Source organism: Camelina sativa, chromosome 6, assembly GCF_030686135.1.
Source record: "Camelina sativa cultivar CO46 ecotype springtype chromosome 6, ASM3068613v1".
In the NCBI taxonomy this organism is placed as follows: Eukaryota; Viridiplantae; Streptophyta; class Magnoliopsida; order Brassicales; family Brassicaceae; genus Camelina; species Camelina sativa.
This window is the reverse complement of record NC_141885.1, coordinates 23,087,329-23,110,384: the sequence shown is the minus strand read 5'-3', so window position 1 is coordinate 23,110,384 and position 23,056 is coordinate 23,087,329. Positions and strand designations below refer to the sequence as shown.

General features: G+C 35.5%; 5 protein-coding genes and 3 pseudogenes across 8 annotated transcripts; 7 read left to right on the top strand and 1 right to left on the bottom strand.

Moving 5' to 3' along the window:
• The first annotated feature begins 401 nt into the window (after positions 1-401).
• On the top strand, positions 402-2,352 carry LOC104792459 (UDP-glycosyltransferase 73C3). Its single transcript, XM_010518604.3, has one exon. The coding sequence runs from the start codon at positions 702-704 to the stop codon at positions 2,193-2,195; it is 1,494 nt and encodes a 497-aa protein (XP_010516906.1). The 5' UTR covers positions 402-701; the 3' UTR covers positions 2,196-2,352.
• A 2,190-nt stretch (positions 2,353-4,542) lies between these two features.
• Positions 4,543-6,197, top strand: LOC104792458 (UDP-glycosyltransferase 73C4). Its single transcript, XM_010518603.3, has one exon. The coding sequence runs from the start codon at positions 4,572-4,574 to the stop codon at positions 6,054-6,056; it is 1,485 nt and encodes a 494-aa protein (XP_010516905.1). The 5' UTR covers positions 4,543-4,571; the 3' UTR covers positions 6,057-6,197.
• A 200-nt stretch (positions 6,198-6,397) lies between these two features.
• On the top strand, positions 6,398-7,987 carry LOC104699271 (UDP-glycosyltransferase 73C4 pseudogene; annotated as a pseudogene).
• A 1,082-nt stretch (positions 7,988-9,069) lies between these two features.
• Positions 9,070-10,804, top strand: LOC104792456 (UDP-glycosyltransferase 73C1). Its single transcript, XM_010518602.3, has one exon. The coding sequence runs from the start codon at positions 9,225-9,227 to the stop codon at positions 10,698-10,700; it is 1,476 nt and encodes a 491-aa protein (XP_010516904.1). The 5' UTR covers positions 9,070-9,224; the 3' UTR covers positions 10,701-10,804.
• Positions 10,805-13,006: 2,202 nt separating this feature from the next.
• Positions 13,007-14,877, top strand: LOC104792455 (UDP-glycosyltransferase 73C1 pseudogene; annotated as a pseudogene). The gene has a single exon (XR_015559390.1). The product of XR_015559390.1 is annotated as a UDP-glycosyltransferase 73C1 pseudogene (transcript).
• A 460-nt stretch (positions 14,878-15,337) lies between these two features.
• Positions 15,338-18,352, top strand: LOC104792454 (SWR1 complex subunit 2). Of its 2 annotated transcripts, none has more exons than XM_010518600.3 (13): positions 15,338-15,475; positions 15,648-15,738; positions 15,838-15,907; positions 16,033-16,104; positions 16,203-16,246; positions 16,344-16,617; positions 16,707-16,782; positions 16,855-16,974; positions 17,065-17,133; positions 17,241-17,283; positions 17,470-17,535; positions 17,714-17,945; positions 18,032-18,352. In XM_010518600.3, exons 2-12 carry the CDS (start codon positions 15,671-15,673, stop codon positions 17,913-17,915), a joined length of 1,104 nt encoding a protein of 367 aa, XP_010516902.2. In that variant the 5' UTR covers positions 15,338-15,475; positions 15,648-15,670; the 3' UTR covers positions 17,916-17,945; positions 18,032-18,352. The 2 variants fall into 2 exon arrangements, with proteins under 2 accessions (XP_010516902.2, XP_087309864.1); XM_087453738.1 differs by having other exon boundaries at positions 15,418-15,572.
• Positions 18,353-18,430: 78 nt separating this feature from the next.
• LOC104792453 (pentatricopeptide repeat-containing protein At2g36730 pseudogene) lies at positions 18,431-20,155 on the top strand (annotated as a pseudogene). Its single transcript, XR_015559389.1, has one exon. The product of XR_015559389.1 is annotated as a pentatricopeptide repeat-containing protein At2g36730 pseudogene (transcript).
• Positions 20,156-21,987: 1,832 nt separating this feature from the next.
• Positions 21,988-22,401, bottom strand: LOC104792452 (uncharacterized). The gene has a single exon (XM_010518595.3). It carries the CDS (start codon positions 22,356-22,358, stop codon positions 22,116-22,118), a length of 243 nt encoding a protein of 80 aa, XP_010516897.1. The 5' UTR covers positions 22,359-22,401; the 3' UTR covers positions 21,988-22,115.
• Between the last annotated feature and the right edge of the window lie 655 nt (positions 22,402-23,056).

Sequence of the window (23,056 nt, the reverse complement as noted above, 5' to 3'; positions counted from 1 at the left end):
CCAACCATTCTCCAACTAAAATTGTTAATTAGTATTCACACATATAAATATAACTATCTTATATTATTATTTATTTTTATATTTTTGTCGGCATATAACTATCTTATAATAAAAATATATCAATAACGGCTGTAAAAAATAATGGCTATAAGTACATGTGCATGAGACATTGTGACCCATCGAGACTTTTTTTGTTAACACGTCTCGTAGTAGATATAGTTGTCATGGAAAGAGTCAAATACGATTTGACGGTTGTGGATCTTTTAGTGCCATTTTTATAAAAGTTGAATGAAACTTTGATATTTCAAACAGAAATCGATTTTGGTACGTAATGTCTTCTTTTATATATTAGTCTTTTGAGACTTGCATAGCATGTGTAACTAACTCAAGACTCATGAGAGCCCAAATTTGATTTTGCGTCTTGCGGATCAAGTCCCCTTTTATTTCATTTCTGAATAAAATATTTTTGTAAGCTTTTCCAGTAAAGAAGAGTCACTAGACGAGTGGAGGCCAAGAAATATCCTCTTCGCTGACCAATTTTTCAATTATTATCCCATTACTTGATGTGATGAGCGTCATCTATGACATCATGTTGGTGAAGTCTTATCCGTCTTATATAATCTCACGATCACATACACACACAAAGTCACACAATCCAAGAAACTACAAACTTGAGTATTCCACATTGAGTTGGGACCGGTATGGCTTCGGAAAAACCCCACCAATTTCATCCTTCTCTTCACTTTGTTCTCTTCCCTTTCATGGCTCCCGGCCACATGATTCCTATGATTGATATTGCAAGGCTCTTGGCTCAGCGCGGTGTGACCATAACAATTGTCACGACGCCTCACAACGCCGCAAGGTTTAAGAATGTCCTAAGCCGTGCCATCGAGTGTGGCTTGCCCATCAACATAGTGCATGTGAAATTTCCATCTCAAGAAGCTGGTTTGCCTGAAGGAAAAGAGAATATAGATTCGCTTGACTCGATGGGGTTGATGATGGCACCTTTCATTACAGCGGCTAATATGCTCGAAGAGCCGGTCATGAAGCTCATGGAAGAGATGAAACCTAGACCAAGCTGTATAATTTCTGATTGGTGTTTGCCTTATACGAGTAAAATTGCCAATAAGTTCAATATACCAAAACTAGTTTTCCACGGCATGGGTAGCTTTTGTCTTTTGTGTATGCATGTTCTACGCCAAAACCTCGAGATCTTGCAGAATGTGAAGTCGGAAAAAGAGTATTTCTTGGTTCCTAGTTTTCCTGATAGAGTTGAATTTACAACGCCTCAACTTCCTGTGAAAGCAAATGCAAGTGGGGATTGGAAAGTGTTCATGGACGAAATGGTAAAAGTAGAATACACATCATATGGTGTGGTAATCAACACATTTGAAGAGTTGGAGCCTGCTTATGTTAGAGACTACAAAGAGGCAAGGGCCGGAAAAGTATGGTCTATTGGACCCGTTTCTTTGTGCAACAAGGTAGGAGCAGACAAAGCAGAAAGAGGAAACAAGGCTGCCATTGATCAAGATGAGTGTATTAAGTGGCTTGATTATAAAGAAGAAGGCTCGGTACTCTATGTTTGCCTTGGAAGTATCTGCAATCTTCCTCTGGTTCAGCTCAAGGAGCTGGGCCTAGGCCTTGAAGAATCTCGAAGACCTTTTATTTGGGTCATAAGAAGTTGGGAGAAGAATAACGAGTTAGCTGAGTGGATTTCACAGAGCGGGTTCGAAAAAAGAATCAAAGAGAGAGGACTTCTCATCAAAGGGTGGTCGCCTCAAGTCCTTATCCTATCACATCGCTCTGTTGGAGGGTTCTTAACGCACTGCGGATGGAACTCAACTCTTGAGGGAATAACCGTTGGTTTACCGCTCCTTACATGGCCGCTATTTGCTGACCAATTCTGCAACGAGAAATTGGTCGTGCAAATACTAAAAGCCGGTGTAAGAGCCGGGGTTGAGATGCCTATGAAACCGGGAGAAGAGGAGAAAATAGGAATGTTGGTGGATAAAGAAGGAGTGAAAAAGGCGGTGGAAGAATTAATGGGTGAGAGTGATGAAGCAAAAGATAGAAGAAGAATAGCCAAAGAGCTTGGAGAATTGGCTCACAAGGCTGCGGAAGAAGGAGGCTCTTCTCATTCTAACATCACATTCTTGCTACAAGACATAATGCAACTAGCACAATCAAAGAATTGAGCATACGACACTTTTTTTTGTTTATCCCCTATATAGTAAAAGAAAACCATTCTGCATGTATCGTCGCTGCGTACCAAATTTATTATTCACCTTTAATATTCGATAAAATTACATAAAACTGTCGCTACCATATATATATATATATATTTGTCAACTATCACTGCTGTTCAATTTATTTATATACACAATATTTTGCTCTTATAAATTCTAAAATTGGTAAATATTATTCAAAAATTGATAAATATTATATCTTACATATTTTCAAAATTAAATTAATTTCACTATGTACTGTAATATAATAATATAACTTTATTATGAGATGTAAAAATATATATATTTAAAATCATATCTTCAAAAATATATAAATAATGGTACCTTTTTAATAATTTTATAAAGCTCTAATGGTGAAAGAATCGAACATCATTTGAAACTGGCTCAATGTTTATTTTTTTACTAAAAACAATAACTATATTTGCCCAAAAAAACATATGATCACCAATTAAAATGACATGAATTTATACTTTAATTTGGATAACTATGTTATTAAACATTATATATAAATATGTAGTTATAGTGTTTTTACAGAAATATAAAAATTTAGAAAATTCCGTCCAATAAAAATGAAAACAAGTAATAATATTATACCAATAGCTGAGATATATAGAGATCTAATGACCAATTAAAATTTATAAAATCCAGTGATATAATATAAGGGATCTAAGACCAATTATATAAGGGATCTAATGACCAATTATAGTCTTCCCCTCACGAAACAATTTTGCAATTTTATTTCTCCATCAATTACGGACACATCCATTACTTAAACAAACTAATAATATTCAAATTAATAGAATTCTCCTCAATAAAATACTTACTTGTATCTGCTATATAAAATACTCACGTTTTATACCTCATTTTATTATTTTCCCTTCTCTTACTATATTATTTACATTAAATTGTGATTAGTATAACTGAGGAATATTTCATTCAATAAATGAAGGAAATCTATACTATTAATTGGGGAATACACTTAAGGGTTAAAAAAAAATCATATCAAATATTCATGTTGCCAAACTGTCCCAATTTATATATTAAGAAGAAAAAAAGATTAAACAACAAATTTATTATATTTTAGGAAATCGTTCAAATTAGTTCCATAATAATCAGGTTATGAGAATTTTGTGTAGATTATATTCATGTATGACAATATACGTGACGAGAATTTTGGGAACAAGAATTCAAGCAAAACATATGTGGAGATACTATTTACTCATATGAATTACGAGGAATGAGGTTTTTTTGGGTCAGAAAAAATAAACGTTGCAATCAAACATATTAGACGGGTTTGATCGCTTGAAAATTATATTTTCTAAAAATTATGAATAAATAACTCCACACGTGGTGGAGGTCCGAACCTAGTAAACATTTATACATCAAACAGTCTTTTATTTCCATGTTGGAGAAATTTAAATCAGAGCGTTAGTTAAACACGTACTACTTCCTAAGTTATATATCTGAAGTCATCTTTAACTTCCTAAGAGTTGGTATTAATATAAAAGGCTGCGCCTAATAATCATAAACGAAAAACAAAGCCTTTTTTCTCGAACGTACTACTTTTTACCAGTCGCGGGTCTTAGTTGATTAATAGTTGGAATACAATAAATAAATATAAATATAAGTTAAATAAAAAAAAGTTTTAAAAAATAGTAGATACAGTATGTCTCATAAATAATTGATGTAATGATAATCCGTCAAATATTTAAGAAAATATACACTACATACCAAATTTTACTCTTTTTATTTACAAAACGGGTGAAAAACAAGAAATCATAAATTAATTTATAATTTCCAAAGTTGACAGAAATGAAATATATATATATATATATATATAAATAATTAATTTACTAATTTCATTTATCACATATTATAAGTGTTTTTCTAACAAATATCATAATTGTTGGTATATATGTATAAGAATTGAATTGAACTTTAAAATGATAAATAGAAATCGATTTTGATAATGTCCGAAAGAGTCATATTTTGTGGGTGTTTAAGACTTTTATCGCATATGTATCGTTGACGAAGACTCCACGTTTGATTTGTGTCTTTGTAAGCTTTCTCGGTAAAGAAAAGACAATTTGAAGACGCATAATGGTCACGAAAGGACGACAGAAGTTGGTCACGAGTTGTCCTCTTGTAATAACCTCTGCCGATTATGTAAAAACAACTCTATTATTAACGTCATCTACCGCATCATTTCGGTGAAGCCTTTTTTGGACCCCAACTCTTCGTACCCGTCTTATATAATCCCACGATACACTCGCACACAATCAAAGAAATACAAAAATTTGAGAGTTCCTATTGAGTTGGTACGATATGGCTTCCGAGAAAACCCTCCAAGTTCATCCTCCTCTTCACTTTGTTCTTTTCCCTTTCATGGCCCAAGGTCACATGATTCCTATGGTTGATATTGCAAGGCTCTTGGCTCAGCGTGGTGCAACGGTAACTATTGTCACGACGCGTTATAATGCCGGGAGGTTTGAGAATGTCTTAAGCCGTGCTGTCGAGTCTGGCTTGCCCATCAACATAGTGCATGTGAAGTTTCCCTATGAAGAAGTTGGTTTGCCAAAAGGAAAAGAAAATATAGATTCGCTTGACTCCATGGAGTTGATGGTACCTTTTTTTAAAGCGGTTAACATGCTCCAAGATCCTGTCGTGAAGCTCATGGAAGAGATGGAATCTAGACCTAGCTGTATAATTTCTGATTTGCTCCTGCCGTACACAAGCAAAATCGCCAAGAAGTTCAATATACCAAAGATTGTTTTCCACGGCATAAGCTGTTTCTGTCTTTTGTGCGTGCATGTTTTACGCCGAAACCTCGAGATCTTGACTAATTTAAAGTCGGATAAAGAGTATTTCCTGGTTCCTAGTTTTCCTGATAGAGTTGAATTTACAAAGCCTCAAGTTACAGTGGAAACAAATGCAAGTGGAGATTGGAAAGAGTTCTTGGATGAAATGGTAGAAGCAGAAGATACATCCTATGGTGTAATCATCAACACATTTGAAGAGTTGGAGCCTGCTTATGTCAAAGACTACAAAGACGCAAGGGCCGGAAACGTATGGTCGATTGGACCTGTTTCCTTGTGCAACAAGGCAGGAGTAGATAAAGCTGAGAGGGGAAACAAAGCGACCATTGATCAAGATGAGTGTCTTAAATGGCTTGATTCTAAAGAAGAAGGTTCGGTGCTCTATGTTTGCCTAGGAAGTATTTGCAATCTTCCTCTAGTTCAGCTCAAGGAGCTTGGTCTAGGCCTTGAGGAATCCCAAAGACCTTTCATTTGGGTCATAAGAGGTTGGGAAAAGTATAATGAACTATCTGAGTGGATGGTGGAGAGCGGTTTTGAAGAAAGAATCAGAGAGAGAGGACTTCTCATTAGAGGGTGGGCACCTCAAGTCCTTATCCTTTCTCATCCTTCCGTTGGAGGATTCTTAACACATTGTGGATGGAACTCGACTGTCGAAGGAATCACCTCGGGCGTTCCATTGATCACATGGCCGCTGTTTGGAGACCAATTCTGCAACCAAACACTGGTAGTGCAAGTACTAAAAGCTGGTGTAAGTGTTGGGGTTGAAGAAGTCATGAAATGGGGAGAAGAGGAGAAAATAGGAGTGTTAGTGGATAAAGAAGGAGTGAAGAAGGCAGTTGAAGACTTGATGGGTGAGAGTGATGATGCAAAAGAGAGAACAAAAAGAGTCAAAGAGCTTGGAGGATTAGCTCACAAGGCTGTGGAAGAAGGAGGTTCCTCTCATTCTAACATCACATTGTTTTTACAAGACATACGTCAAGTACAATCTGTTTGAATATTTTTGTAAATACAAATTTATGTTTTTGGAGGGTTTAAATTAAGAACAAATTGTTTTAAAATTTTGACCTATCATCTCATGATGATGAATTGATGATTAAAAAATAAAAACAGTATACAAAACTCTTTTTGCTTGGTACGTGTAGATTTCTTTATTTGATTTTGGTAAATTAACAAAAATGCTGTAGATTGTATTCCTTTTTTTTTGTGTGTGCACATATTGTATTCCTTTTATAAATTATTTTATATAATATATTTCTATCTGTGTAATCATTTTTTTTTTCTTCAGGAGATTATCTTCCTTCTTTAGTCTCAATACTAATTACGTCATCTATTACATATGGTTAAATGTTTTTCTTGTTCTATATAATCACGATTTTCTTGCATCTATATATTTATATGCTCACATGCACACACTCATATTCCAAACGAAATAAAAATCTGGAGCAGACATGGCTTCTGAAGATAGTCACCACTCACATTCTTCACTTCACTTTGTTCTCTTCCCCTTCATGGCTCAAGGCCATATGATTCCCATGGTTGATATCGCAAGGCTTTTGGCCCAGCGCCGTGCAACCATAACCATTATCACAACGCCTCACAACGCAGCAAGGTTCAAAAATGTCTTAAGCCGTTCCATTGAGTCTGGCTTGCCCATCAACATAGTGCATGTCAAGTTTCCACATCAAGAAGCTGGGTTACCAGAAGGACAGGAGAATTTGGATTTGCTTGAATCAATGGATTCAACTCTACATTTCTTTAAAGCGGTTAACACGCTTGAAGAACCGGTCATGAAGCTCATGGAAGAGATGACACCTAGACCAAACTGTCTTATTTCTGATATGTGTTTGCCTTATACAAGCAAAATCGCCAACAAGTTCAACATACCAAAGATCGTTTTCCATGGCATGTCATGCTTTTATCTTCTGTGTATGCTACTTCTACGCAGAAACCGTGAGATCTTCGACACTATAAAGTCAAACAAAGAGTATTTCCTCATCCCTTATTTCCCTGACAGGATCAAATTTAGGGAACCTCAAGTTCATGTCGAAACTGATGCTGATGGAGAGTGGAAAGTTTATTTGATTTAACAAATCATATGGTGTGATCGTCAACACATTTCACGAATTGGAGCCTGCTTATGTCAAAGACTACAAAGAGGCAAGGGCCGGAAAAGTATGGTCCATTGGACCTGTTTCCTTGTGCAACAAGTCAGGAACGGACAAAGCTGAGAGGGGAAACAAGGCGACCATTGATCAAGATGAGTGTCTTAAATGGCTTGATTCTCAAGAAGAAGGTTCGGTGCTCTATGTTTGCCTAGGGAGTATCTGCAATCTTCTTCTGGATCAGCTTAAGGAGCTCGGACTAGGCCTCGAGGAATCCAAAAGACGTTTCATTTGGGTCATAAGAAGCTGGAAGAAGTATAATGAGTTAGCTGAGTGGATAACACAGAGTTGTTTCGAAGAAAGAATCAAAGATAGAAGCATTCTCATAAAAGGATGGTCTCCACAAATGCTTATCCTTTCACATCCTTCCATTGGAGGGTTCTTAACACACTGCGGATGGAACTCAACTCTAGAGGGGATAACCGCTGGTCTACCATTGCTTACATGGCCGCTATTTGCAGATCAATTCGCCAACGAGAAATTGGTTGTGGAGGTACTAAAATCTGGAGTCAAAGTTGGTGTTGAGGAGCCTATGAAATGGGGAGAAGAGGAGGAGATAGGAGTGTTGGTGGATAAAGAAGGAGTGAAGAAGGCAGTTGAAGAATTAATGGGTGAGAGTGATGAAGCAAAAGAGAGAAGAAGAAGAAGAGCCAAAGAACTTGGAGAATTAGCTCACAAGGCTGTGGAGGGAGGAGGCTCTTCTCATTCTAATATTACTGTCTTCTTACAAGACATAATGCAGCTGGTGAAATCCAAGAACTGATTACATCATTGTTTAGTAATATTATGATAGTTATCTATATGATTTCCGTTGTATGCGGTCTAGATTTGCTTGAAATGTTAAATTTTAAAACTGCAATTGGTTGATGAAATTTCAAAATTTTTTATGAACCTCTCACTGTTTTTAGTTTTTTTTTTCCTTTTTATGAAATTTTTTAAGGAGGAGGTTTAAGACGGCTACTATAAGTTTTCAATTCTAAAATTTTCAAAAAGCTCTGATACTTCAATTGGTTGATATTTTTTTTTATTTTTTGAAGATTTTAGTATTAAAAATAACATAAACTCTAGCAGCCGTACATCTTAAATCTCCTCCTTAAAAATATTCATTAAAAAAACAAATGAAAAAAAAAAAAAGTGAGAGATTCAGAAATGATAGAGGAAAAGATCCATACGTTCAATAGTAATTTAATTTTTTAATTCCACTTTTTATGATTTTCAAATCCAGTTTGCTTGACTTTTCTAATTCCACTGGTGTGGTTTTACGAATCAATCAATCACATAAAATTTCAAATCCTAAGATGATTTTCAAATCTACTAACATTCACAACTTATAATTAATCCGTTGGATTTGTTCTGTTACCAATCTGAAGTTTCAACAATCAAAATATTTTGACATAAGAAAATGTATTAACAGGATTCTAATATAATATCCTACAAAGATCAATCATCAAATCTGGAGTAAGAAAACAAATAAATCAAACACTTTGATTTTTTTTTTTTAAGACATCATCAAACACTTTGATTTTTTTTTTGTTCCTTTAGGTCATGATGGGGCCTTTTTTTTTATGCTTTGAGGTTTGTTTGTTTCTAAATTTTTTCACCCAATTTTTTTTTTTTTTTTTTTTTTTTTTTTTTTTTTTGCGGCTGTGAAATCTTCACTATAATTTCGAAGTAGTTCTCAAAGATATTTTCTATTACTTTTTTGGATTATATGAAATTATGAATACGAAAGAACACTTGAGCTCCTGACACGATATATTATGATATTTTACTTAGCATTGTGAACCACTCGGTTCTGTAACTGTAACGAATAAGCCAATTTGCTTTTTGTTCTTTCTTACATCACATTTTAATTATCTCCTTAACTTCCAAGGCTATTTATCCTTTTCATGAGTCGATGAATATAAATATATATGTATTGCACAGAAACACACACACACACAAAATCAGAATCAAAGCAAAACAAAAAACCAAAAAGAACATAATTAAGAGAGTTCCTCATGGCATCCGAAACTAGCCACCAATTTCCTTCTCTTCACTTTGTTCTCTTCCCTTTCATGGCCCAAGGTCACATGATCCCCATGGTCGATATTGCAAGGCTCTTGGCTCAGCGAGGGGTGACTATAACCATTGTCACGACGCCTCAAAACGCAGCCCGGTTCAAGAACGTTCTCAGTCGGGCCATCCAGTCCGGCTTGCCCATCAGTCTTGTGCAGATAAAGTTTCCATCTCAAGAATCGGGTTTATCGGAAGGACATGAGAATTTGGACATGCTCGATTCGTTGGGGGAGTCATTAACCTTCTTTCAAGCAATTAATATGCTGGGGGAGCCCGTGGAGAAGCTCTTGAAAGAGTTTCAACCTAGGCCAAGCTGCATAATCGCCGACATGTGTTTGCCTTATACAAACAGAGTTGCCAAGAACCTTGGTATACCAAAAATCATCTTTCATGGCATGTGTTGCTTCAATCTTCTTTGTATGCATATTATGCACCAAAATCACGAGCTCTTGGAAGCGATAGAGTCTGAAAAGGAGTACTTCTCCGTTCCAAATTTCCCTGACAGAGCTGAGTTCACAAAAGCTCAGCTGCCAATGCTCTTACCTGTTGGAGTTTGGAAAGAGTTTATTGACGAAATGACAGAAACGGATAACACTTCGTATGGTGTGATTGTTAACACGTTTAAAGAGCTTGAGCCAGCTTATGTTAGAGACTATAAGAAAGTTAAAGCGAGTAAGGTATGGAGCATCGGACCGGTTTCCTTGTGCAACAAGGTAGGAGACGACAAAGCTGAGAGGGGAAACAAGGCGGCCATTGATCAAGAAGATTGTATTAAATGGCTTGATTCTAAAGAAGAAGGGTCGGTGCTATATGTTTGCCTTGGAAGTATATGCAATCTTCCTCTGTCTCAGCTCAAAGAGATCGGGTTAGGCCTCGAGGAATCCCGAAGGCCATTCATTTGGGTCATAAGAGGTTGGGAGAAGTATGACGAGTTAGTTGACTGGATCTCAGAGAGCGGTTTTAAAGAAAGAACCAAAGAGAGAGGCCTTCTCATAAGAGGATGGTCCCCTCAAATGCTTATCCTTCCACATCCTGCCGTTGGAGGATTCTTGACACACTGTGGATGGAACTCAACTTTAGAGGGAATCACCTCGGGAGTTCCATTGCTCACATGGCCATTGTTTGGAGATCAGTTCTGCAACCAGAAACTGGTTGTGAAAGTTCTAAAAGTAGGTGTAAGTGCCGGGGTTGAAGAGGTCATGAGATGGGGAGAAGAAGAGAAAATAGGAGTGTTGGTGTATAAAGAAAGGGTAAAGAAGGCAGTGGAAGAGTTAATGGGTGATAGTAATGATGCTAATGAGAGAAGAAAAAGAGTCAAAGAGCTTGGAGAATTAGCTCACAAGGCGGTGGAGGAAGGAGGCTCTTCTCATTCCAACATCACATTATTGCTACAAGACATAATGCAACTGCAGGCATAATCCAAGAACTGATTGTAACGTTTCTTGGTTTTATCCAAAAAAGAAAATGATTGTAACGTCAGTTCTTGTTGAAGAAAAATTCGTAATATTTTTTTTATTTAAAATTTTATATACTCTCAAATCTAATTATAATATGATGATCATACTCAGTTACTCACAGCCTGTTCTTCTAATAAGTTAGTACATGATTAATATGTAAGTTAGTAAGTATGTAACGTCCCAATTAAAAAAGACAGAGAAAAAAAAAACTTATGTACAATGAAGTAGAAGAAAAACACAAGTTCTAATATTATTTTTAGTTGTATAAGAGTGTAGAAACCTTCTCAAGTGGTCCTGCATGAGGAGGATCGCAACTTTGCTTCTAGCGGCTCCTCAAGAGTTTAGACATGTCAACACTTTTGTTTGTTCACTCTTGTTGAAGACGCATCAACAACTCTTTCCCATCGATCATGACAACTGTTCATGATGTTTATATCTTAAAGATAATACTATATATAATGCAAAACTAAAAGATAAAGAGACTTGTAATATATGACAAGTAGTGACAATAAAAATGTTACATGTTTGGTCATACCCTTTTATGTTCACTTTTCACTTATATATTACGTATATTGTAATTTTTCTAGTTACAAATATAATATGGGCTTTAAAATTTATCTGACTTCCCAATAACATCTAAAGTTCGATAACCTTTACCATGCCACGTGGAAAAGTGAATCGAAAGGGTCAAAAGGATCAGTGCGGTGGTCGCCGGCGAGGACGTGTCGTCAAAATAAACTCCTCCAACCTAATTCTCCACAAGGTGAGATTTTTAAGCTCATCAAACAATTCACTTCTCACTCTTGCCTTCGTGGGCACTTCTTAAATCACTGTGTTCTCACTTAAATTTTGGTTTTTTTTTTGTTCCTTTAGGTTTGTTGTCCAAATGTTATAAAAAGAAGAAGGAGATCCCGAGAGTTCGAGTTTGTTTGTTAATTTCTAAATTCTTTCACCCAATATTTGTTTTTTTTTTCTGCTGCTGTGAAATCTTCACTATAATTTCGACGTAGTTCTCAAAGATATTTTGTCTTACTTTTTTGGGCTGATATGAAATTATGAATACGAAAGAACACTTGAGCTCCCGACATTGATATATTATAGAGTTATTTGGAAAAATAGACACTTTTCAAACCATAATTGTAAAATTAGTACAATCATTATTGTTCAAGAAAGCGTTAGGCGGTATCTGGGCGGTGACCCAGCGCCTAGCGCCTAAATTGCTTAATCAGAGCCTAGACGGGTTTTAGGCGGTTTAGGCGTTTACAACATAAAACATTATATATATAAAATTATATACAAATATATGTTAGAAATTTTTTAAAAATCATAAATTATAAACAAAAATAAGAAAAATACATTTATTTAAGTTATATTAACAACATATAAACATTTATAATTATGTATACATGTATAAAACTTAATAATTTAAATATATATAGTTAAAAATCATAAATATATATATTTAAATTAAATTAATATAATTTTAAGCGGTTTAGACGGTTATCTAGGCGTCTGCTGAACGCCTAGCGCCTAGACGGCCGCCTAGACCGCTTTCTTGAACACTGACAATTACTATTTACAATTAGCAAATTCCTGTTTTTGAAAATTTTAAAAATGTATAAAAATCTCTGTTTTTTTTTCTTTATAATTTGATATATTTTTTTGTTTGATAATTTTGTTTGATAACGTTAAATATTTTTTACAAATTTTGTATCCGTACACATTAATAAGTATACAGATGTATATACACATTATTAAGTGTACAAATGTCCGTACACATTATTAAGTGTACAAATGTAATTTGTGTAATTTGTTTAATTCTTAGGGTTTAAGATATTTGTATCACAATGGTTTTGTTCAAATTACATATGTACACTTAATATTGTGTGTTTGTAAACTTAATAAAGTGTATAGATATGTGTACACTAAATAAAGTGTATGGATACATAAGATGTATATAATATATATATAAATTATGAAATAAAATTCTTATCAAATTATAAAGGAAAAATATAGATTTTTTTGTATCTAAAAAAATTTCTAAAAAAAATTATATTAACAATTATTTGAATAATTATGATTGAAAGAAAAAAAACTTTATTTCACACCCACACACATACCTCTTTTGGTAATCTTCTCATCTAAGCATATGTCCCCAATCTCTGCTATCTCACACATTCTCTATTACACAACACCTAATTTTCCAATTTTGAATAGTAAACGTATTAGTTTGCCAATTAAGTTTCCAAAATGTACTCGTATGCAAACAAATCCTATATTATAATAGTATTGTGAACCACTCGGTGTTCTGTAACTGTAACTAATAAGCCAATTTGCTTTTTGTTCTTTCTTACATCACACATTTTAATTATGGGTTTCTTTTCATGGCTATTTATCCTTTTCATGAGTCGATGAATATAAATATACATGTGTTGCACAGAGAAACACACAAAATCAGAATCAAAGCAAAACAAAAACAAAAACAACTTAATCTCATGGCATCCGAAACTAGCCACCAATTTCCTTCTCTTCACTTTGTTCTCTTCCCTTTCATGGCTCAAGGTCACATGATACCCATGGTCGATATTGCAAGGCTCTTGGCTCAGCGAGGGGTGACTATAACCATTGTCACGACGCCTCACAACGCAGCCCGGTTCAAGAACGTTCTCAGCCGGGCCATCCAGTCCGGCTTGCCCATCAATCTTGTGCAGATAAAGTTTCCATCTCAAGAATCGGGTTTACCGGAAGGACATGAGAATTTGGACTTGCTCGATTCGTTAGGGGCGTCATTAACCTTCTTTCAAGCAATTAATATGCTGGGGGAACCGGTGGAGGAGCTCTTGAAAGAGATTCAACCTAGGCCAAGCTGCATAATAGCCGACATGTGTTTGCCTTATACAAACAGAGTTGCCAAGAACCTTGGCATACCAAAAATCATCTTTCATGGCATGTGTTGCTTCAATCTTCTTTGTATGCATATTATGCACCAAAACCACGAGTTCGTGGAAGCGTTAGAGTCTGAAAAGGCGTACTTCTCCATTCCAAATTTCCCTGACAAAGTTGAGTTCACAAAATCTCATCTTCCAACTATCTTAGCTCCTGGAGATTGGAAAGAGTTTTCTGAAGGAATGACAGAAGCGGATAACACTTCGTATGGTATGATTGTTAACACCTTTGAAGAGCTTGAGCCAGCTTATGTTAGAGACTACAAGAAAGTTAAAGCGAGTAAGGTATGGAGCATCGGACCGGTTTCCTTGTGCAACAAGGTAGGAGAAGACAAAGCTGAGAGGGGAAACAAGGCGGCCATTGATCAAGAAGAGTGTATTAAATGGCTTGATTCTAAAGAAGAAGGGTCTGTGCTATATGTTTGCCTTGGAAGTGTATGCAATCTTCCTCTGTCTCAGCTCAAAGAGATCGGGTTAGGCCTCGAGGAATCCCAAAGACCATTCATTTGGATCATAAGAGGTTGGGAGAGGTATAACGAGTTAGTTTACTGGATCTCAGAGAGCGGTTTTATAGAAAGAATCAAAGAGAGAGGCCTTCTCATAAGAGGATGGTCGCCTCAAATGCTTATCCTTCCACATCCTGCCGTTGGAGGATTCTTGACACACTGTGGATGGAACTCAACTTTAGAGGGAATCACCTCGGGAGTTCCATTTCTCACATGGCCATTGTTTGGAGATCAGTTCTGCAACCAGAAACTGGTTGTGCAGGTGCTAAAAGTAGGTGTAAGTGTCGGGGTTGAAGAGGTCATGAGATGGGGAGAAGAAGAGAAAATAGGAGTGTTGGTGGATAAAGAAGGGGTAAAGAAGGCAGTGGAAGAGTTAATGGGTGATAGTAATGATGCTAAGGAGAGAAGAAAAAGAGTCAAAGAGCTTGGAGAATTAGCTCACAGGGCTGTGGAGGAAGGAGGCTCTTCTCATTCCAACATCACATTATTGCTACAAGACATAATGCAACGGGCAGTACAATCCAATAACTGATTGTAACGTTTCTTGGTTTTACCCAAAAAAAGAAAATGAACGTACGTTGCTTCTTTGATTTTGGTTTCATCCAAAAAAGAAAACTATTGTACGTTACGTTGGTTCTCTGATTACACCTTTGTTGAAGAAAAATTCATAAAAATTTTATTCAAAAATTGCCTATACTCACGAATCTAAAAAATAATATCATACTAAGATTATTAAGTAATCGACGTCTATTAAAATTATGTAACTCAATTCAGAAGACGCGAAAAAAAAAAAAAGTTATGGAGAAAGTAGAAGAAAAACACAATTTCAAAAATTCGTTTTAGTTGTCGAAGAAGAGTGTAGAAACCTGCTCATCAAGTGGTCCTGCATGAGGAGGATATAACTCAACTTCAATATTGCTTGCTTCTTGCGGCTCCTTAAGACTTATCAAAAACTCTCTCCCCTCGATCATGACAACTGTTCATGATGTTCTTATCTTAAAAGATGACATAACGAAAGAGACATCAGACAGTGTATTGACAAATGACAACATAAGTGTTCACTTTTTCACTCAAAGTAATTTTCCTAGTTAAAAAAATATATAATGGGCTTTAAAATTATCTTTACATAAAGGCCCAATAATAATATCTCAAGTTCAATAATAGCTGTTTACGAACCACTGCCACGTGGAAAAGTGAATCAAAAAGGGTGAAAAGAATCAGTGCGGTGGTCGCCGGCGAGGACGTGCTCGTCGAAATAAACTCCTCCAACCTAATTCTCCCCAAGGTGAGATTTTAAAGCTCATCAAACAATTCACTTCTCACTCCTTTTGCTTTCGTGGGCTCTTCGTAGATCAATCACTGTGTTCTCACTCAGATTTTAGGTTTTTTTTTTTGTTCCTTTAGATTTTGATTTCATCGAAATTTTCGTAAAAACCCTAATCTTGTTTGGTTAAAAGGAGTGAACTTGCAGAGGTTATCAATGGAAAGCGATAAAGAGGAGCCAGTGGTGTTCTTGGACCGTACAACCCGAGCAACTCGGGGTAAACGGTGAGAAACAACTTCGAGCTAAAAAGCTTCTTACTTGATGAATGTGTGTGTTTGTGTTTTTGAAATCTTTTTAGTCTCATTACTTTTCTTGTCTGCAAGGATGACCAAGTTGCTTGATGACGAAGTAGAAGAAGATGAACAGTTTTGGAATCAAGAAGCTCTTAAAGAGGTTTGTTTTGTTATAAATTGATAGATGTTATAATACATAATGGAAAAATCAGATACTATTGCAGAGATATTTTTGTATGTATGTTGTCAATTTATATATCTCCCTTTTATCTTTGCTATATGCAGGAAGAACATGATGATGAATATGAAGCAGAAGGTGAAGTTGCTGATGAATTTGACAGCGACTTCAATGACGATGTATTTTTTACATGCTGCTTGTATATTCAGTTCTTATTCTTCACCAAGCTGTTCCATTCTTATTAAGCTTCTTTGATTTGCCTTGTGTTTTGGAATAGGAGCCCGAGCCTGAAGCAGTAGCAGAAAATGAAAAAGTCGAGAGGTTTGTCTCGTTTGGCATTTTCAGAAGCTCATTATGTGATTGATGACTATTATGTAAATTTGCTTTAGTTTTGTTACAATTGTACACATTGTTGCAGGGATCTGCCAAAGAAGCGGCTGATTTACCCTGGGAAACCTGCATCAAAGAAAAAGAAGAAGAAGACGAAGGTAATTTCGAAATTAGAAGATACTCCTGGAGATGAGAAGCCAGGTGAAGAAGTGGGAAATAAGGAACAAGACGAAAAAGATGAGAATGAAGCACAAGAAGATATGGAAGGGGAGAAGGTCATTAGGAAATCTACTCGGACTTCAGTAGTTGTGCGGCAAGCAGAAAGAGATGCGTTGCGTGCTGCTATACAGGCGACAACAAAGGTTTCCACAGAACTCATCCTCATTAGCTAATGGCTGCATTTTCATAGTTTTAGTCTTGCCATGTTGACTTCCTTCTTGTGATTGTTCAGCCAATACAAAGGAAAAAAGTAGGGGAGGAAAAACGGATGACACAAGAAGAAATGCTGCTTGAAGCTGCTCAAACAGGTTTGGATTTATGATGCTGCATCAGTTTTTTTCTGTCAGAAACTCAAATTGCTAACGTCAGGTGTTTTGCAGAAATCATGAATTTGAGGAATTTAGAACGTGTCTTGGCAAGGGAAGAAGAAGTGAAAAAGAAAGCGATTGTGCATAAAGCAGTCTACAAGGGTCCTCAGATTCGGTATATTTCAAAAGATGGTAAGCTCTCCCAGCAAAATAAGTTTTCCAATCTAAACGGATATTTCCAGACTAAGATCTCTATTGTTTAACTTCTAACTTTACATGCAGGATGCAACTATTTAGAATTCAGTAATGGTGCGTCGTTCAATTCAGAGTTGTCAACGAAGTCTGTTCCCTGTAAGTAATTTTGTTCTGAGTTGTGTTTAGAGATGACCATAAATCATGTTGATCTATAGTTCTATACTGATCTCTGTCTGTATATTGGTTTGTTTTCTCTTTTCCAGATCCAGATAAAGCTGTATGTGTGATTACGGGATTACCTGCCAAGTAAGAGTCTTTCCCATTCTTGTACTTTTTCATTGGAAGAAAAAGATTGCGTGGAATGAGCGTTTTTTTTGTTATCCTCCTGTTGAAAAAAATGATGTTCTACCCAAGCAACTTGATTTATCTTTTCTCTGCAATTCTAAAACAGTAAAACTAGTTTTTAACTGTTGTGTATTGGTGATGATACAGGTACCGAGATCCAAAAACTGGTCTTCCTTATGCAACTAAAGACGCCTTCAAAGCAATACGTGAAAGGTAATTTAAAAATATCTGCATCTTTGATTTCATCAATAGATATATTCATTCTTTATTTCCTCCAAATGGATCAAAACAAATGAACGTTGTCAGGGAAACACGCTTTTTACATTGCCATTTAACTCTAGTTTTAGAATCTGATATATTCCACACATGTTATGTTGTGGTTCTTTTGAAGGTTCATGGACGAACACGATGGTTTGAGAAAGAAAATGGAAATGGGAGATTTGTTCGATACACTTGTAGCGAAAGGTTTTACAAGAAAACAAAAGAGAACTAAGATTCCGAGGCTAAACAAATCATTTACCCTCAGAAACTCAGCTCGTTTCCTTAGGTTCGAGTCTGAAGAAGAAAGTGAAGAAGAAGAAGATTCAGAATAATAATTAACCACCTCTCCCTACTCTGCTTTGGTTAGTATATACAAACAAAAGCCTTTGTTTCCTTGAAACATGATCATGCCACTTACAGTCGTAATCATGTTCTGTATAACCTGCAGCTCACATCACATGATTGGAACTTCCCACAACCAGTATGTGTATAAAATCATTAAATGATTTCGGTTGTCAGAGATAAGAAGAACATTAATGGAGGAAGTTTTCATGATCAGAGCTTGAAATTGAAACAGCACTCGAATCAGAGAGATTGATCCTCCCAACCAGAACCTACGACACCATCACCGAATCAGAGAGGAAAAAAAGTGTAATTTTATATATTTTGTTGACCTTGTAAATTCATGTAATTCTCTCTCTACTTAACTTGTGACATGAAAGATTATATTTTATTGGTTCAGGTAATATCAATTTCACATTTAACCGAACCGAATGAACTTTAGATTTTACTTCGGTTCTGTTAAACCAAACTCCAAAGCTATAAATAAAACACTGATTTGAAAAATTGGAACTTTATGCCTTTTACTCAGACTCAGAGCTCCAAATCCAATGGCATCATTTGACATCATTACAAGGAAGTAGAATGATTCGTAGTTCAGAGTCAAGCTTCAAATCAAAGAAACACCAATGCCTTATCTTACTCAAGCTTTGTTCCTCAATCAAACATCTTTTACAAATCCATGGCCAAGTCCATTTCTCCGCTCTCCAAAATGACAGCTTTATCATCAGCGAGCTTGTACGAGTATCTTCACTATCTCACGCCAAGGACCTTACTTTTGGGCGAACCCTTCTGCTACACTCTTCAGATTCGACTCCTTCCACTTGGAATATGCTCAGCAGAGGCTATTCATCGAGTGACTCTCCTGTAGAATCGATTTGGGTTTACTCTGAGATGAAGAGACGAAGGATCAAACCTAATAAGCTCACTTTTCCTTTTCTTCTCAAGGCTTGTGCTTCGTTTTTAGGTCTCACTGCAGGGAGACAGATCCAAGTTGAGGTTTTTAAACATGGGTTTGATTCTGATGTCTATGTTGGGAACAATCTTATTCATCTCTATGGTACTTGTAAGAAAACTTCTTCCGCCAGGAAGGTGTTCGACGAAATGACTGAGAGAAATTTTGTTTCTTGGAACTCGATCATGACTGCTCTCGTTGAGAATGGTAAGTTCAGTTTAGCGATTGAGTGTTTTCTAGAGATGATTGGTTTGCGGTTTTATCCGGATGAGACGACGATGGTGGTTTTGCTCTCTGCGTGTGTTGGTAACTTGAGCTTGGGAAAATTGATACATTCACAGGTGATGGTACGAGAGTTAGAGTTGAACTGTAGACTTGGTACTGCACTTGTTGACATGTATGCAAAGTCTGGTGGATTAGAGTATGCTAGGTTAGTTTTCGAAAGAATGGCTGATAAAAATGTTTGGACTTGGAGCGCCATGATTGTAGGATTAGCACAATACGGATTTGCAGGAGAAGCACTTCAACTTTTCTCGAAGATGATGAAAGAATCATCTGTGAGACCAAACTACGTGACATTTCTCGGTGTTTTATGCGCTTGTAGCCACACGGGATTGGTGCAGGACGGGTACAGATACTTCCACGAAATGGAGATAACACACAAGATCAAACCAATGATGATTCATTATGGTGCAATGGTCGATATATTGGGACGTGCAGGTCGACTAAACGAGGCGTATGACTTTATAAAGAAAATGCCTTTTGAGCCTGAGGCGGTTGTTTGGAGAACTCTACTCTCTGCGTGTACTATCCATCATGATGATGATGATAAAGGGATTGGAGAGAAAGTAAAAAAGAGATTGATTGAGTTAGAGCCAAAGAGAAGTGGGAATATGGTGATTGTGGCGAATAGGTTTGCGGAAGCGGGGATGTGGGATGAAGCAGCTGAAGTTAGGAAGGTAATGAAGGAAACTAAGATGAAGAAGATCGCAGGAGAGAGTTGTCTAGAGCTAGAAGGGTCAGTTCATAGATTTTTCTCTGGATATGATCCTCGTTCTGAGTATGTTTCTATCTATGAGTTATTAGATTTGTTCAAGTTTCATCACTTGACATATGACAATCATTTGTTGTCTAGTGTGATCTGAATCCATATCTTCTTAACCTCTCTTCTTGTTTCTTAAATTACACTTAAGATTTTCTATAGTGAATGACTCTAAAAAAAAAACTATTATTTTGGGGTTTTAATGTAATATCCCAACCATATGTCATTATGTCAAATTTTTGTGTATTTTAGAAAAAACATTTTCTCAAATATAATCTTTTACAAAATTTATAATCAATAACACCAAGTTTTTCTTATAAATTTAATAAAAACTTGAAACCAATCAGAATATATATACTCTTTTATTTTCAGATAGTGTAAAGTATAATTTTTGATATAGGCAAGTGCAATTGAAATACATTGAAAGTGTAAATTCAAATTTGGAAAATATAAATGGATGTGCGAATGAATGGAGCAACAACGAAGAAAAACGTAGCCAATGGCAATATGGCATATCCAATGGAAGATTCTCAACAAGGTTTTACAATATAAAAAAGTAGACTCTTTATCATTATTTCACATTATAAAAAGTCTTGAAACCAAAAGTTGTGTCTTTAGCGGCTCCGACTTAATTTCATTGATTTGCTTCTTTTCATAACGATTCATTTAAAAAAAAAAAATCTTGAATATTATGAAAATCATACATCAAATAAAGAAAAGATATAACGTTTTGGATTTTCGCTTTACATGCACTTCTTCTTCCGATAAAGTAACAAACAATATCACATAGACACATCCATTGAGAGCTTACTAACGTACGTGAATCTAACATAACAAATTAACAAGATAGATTGATCATCACCAAATTGTAGCAGTTGATACGTTGAATCCTCTCACGTTTAATAACTTATGCAATTATGTGTATCTTAATTAGGTATGCATGCCGGAAAGTGTAGTTACTTGATGTTTTCAACGCATTTACGAGTGGAAAAGTACGTACGTCAAGTCATCGCATACGTATGATCCATCTTAGGAGCTATAAATGTCATAGGTATTATTTTTTGTTTAATTTCGTGGGTGTTTTATTAATGTTATTTCCATCATAAAAGATAATCAATGAAATTGTTTTCATCATAAAGTAAGCAAGAAAAGTAACATAAATTGATTTATGTCAATATGATATGATAATCCATGGAGTGCGATTGGAGCTGAAGTGAAAAGGGTAGCTAATGCGCAATATTAGCATATCCCTTGGAAGATTCCCAAATCACCAATTTCTCAACACATCAATTCTTCTTTCTTTCTTTTTTTTCTTCTTCCAAATGAAGAGCTAGAAGAGTAAAATACTATCACATGATATAGTATAATTCATTGTTAAAGGTCGAATATCATAAAATTATGCTAGCGTACAAGGGACATAAGCGCGTATAGTTGTATACGTATATGTGTGAGTCTATAAAGAAAGCATAAAAGCATCATTTATAAAACCCTCTCCACACAACCAAACACATGACGGTGGTGTTGGCTCTTCTCTGAAGAACCTGAGGAAGTCGGAACCCGCGGTTTTAACCAGTGGGTTCTCTTTTATATATATATGTAGATAGGGCAACATCGGATCCTTTGGCATTTCCTCGACGTGAGATTGAAGAAGAAGATGTGTGCATCGTCTTCCCTTCGAGAGTTCTAATCAAATTGTGTTGTTTCATAGTTTCACTTCTTCTCTGGTTTGTATTGTTCACCCTCTTGTCTCCCACTCTCTTTTCATCTGTGTTTGTGGTTTCTGTTATAAACTTGATGATTACTACCCTACAGTTTATGGATCGATGATGAGTTTTTAATTTGAATATGTCTTTAATAGCTTCCTTCAATTGGGATTTTAGTGCACTAGTTCTTATGATCGCTAGCTACTCTGTTACCACACCAAGTTGAAAACATTGTAAGAGACATGACGAGATATATAATATATATATTGATTCTACCACAATAATTTAAATTCCACAATAAGAAGTTATGTTTATAATGTTCTTGTATTTTAATTATTTTTTCACCATTTATTATGAGCATGAGATTGAAAACAAGAATATATTATCTCATCTTATTATTACAAATATAATGTAGAAGTAGTTCAAGCAATAACAGTTGGACTAACTGTCCATTAATACAATCATACAATCACCATATTATATATGTTAGAAATTAGTTGGCTAGACCAAATTTTCTGCTGAGGTGCTGGTTCTTAAGGACATCTGTCTTCGTAGCAGCCGGTGGAGATTGGTTACACGTTCTATGACAGTCGGTACATTCTCCTGCTGATGATGAAAATTGACAATGGGGACGACACAATATACTGCATTGTACCTCCGATTTTGCTTCACCTCCGACCACAATCGCCGCTACTATCAAAACCATCATCAGCATCATGCTCAAATTCTTACCCATCTTCCTTTTATTGTTTTTTTTTTTTCTTAACTGAATGAGTCCATAATATGTAAGTAAGTCTCTCTATTTATAATTCTAAAGAAGTGATGATTATTTGACTTCCAATTAATATTTTGTATATTTTGGTGGATATATATCTTATATTATAGGAATGCAATATAATTATAGCGTGTTTCTATATATCTACGAAAAATAGGATAGATATCCTTTGTATGGATTTCCCTTGAAGATTTGTATTAAAAGAAAATATTATCTACCATTTCAAGCATGGAAAATTGGATAAAAATGTATAATGTTATTAGAGTTTTTAGTAGGAAAAATGCTTTAGACATATACTGTATATTAGTGTTCATCATATTTTGCACTCTCAATATTTGATAGGTGTCACATTTGTTGTTTTTTACTTTTAGAATTTATCATTTTCATTTATTTAAAATTTCGAAGCATATCCAAAAACATTTTGGGTGATATATATAACTACGTATGTTTACAAAAATATACAAAATAATTTTGGAAAAAAAAAAATTTCGGGGAAAACCAATCTAGCAAAAGCAAACAACAAAATTTGTCAACGAATGATCAAAATGGACCGACGAAACAGTTATAAACAAACGCAATTATTTTATGTTATAGCAATACAGTTTTAATATTAGATTTATTTTGTGTTTCTATATATCTATGAAAAACAATATAGAATT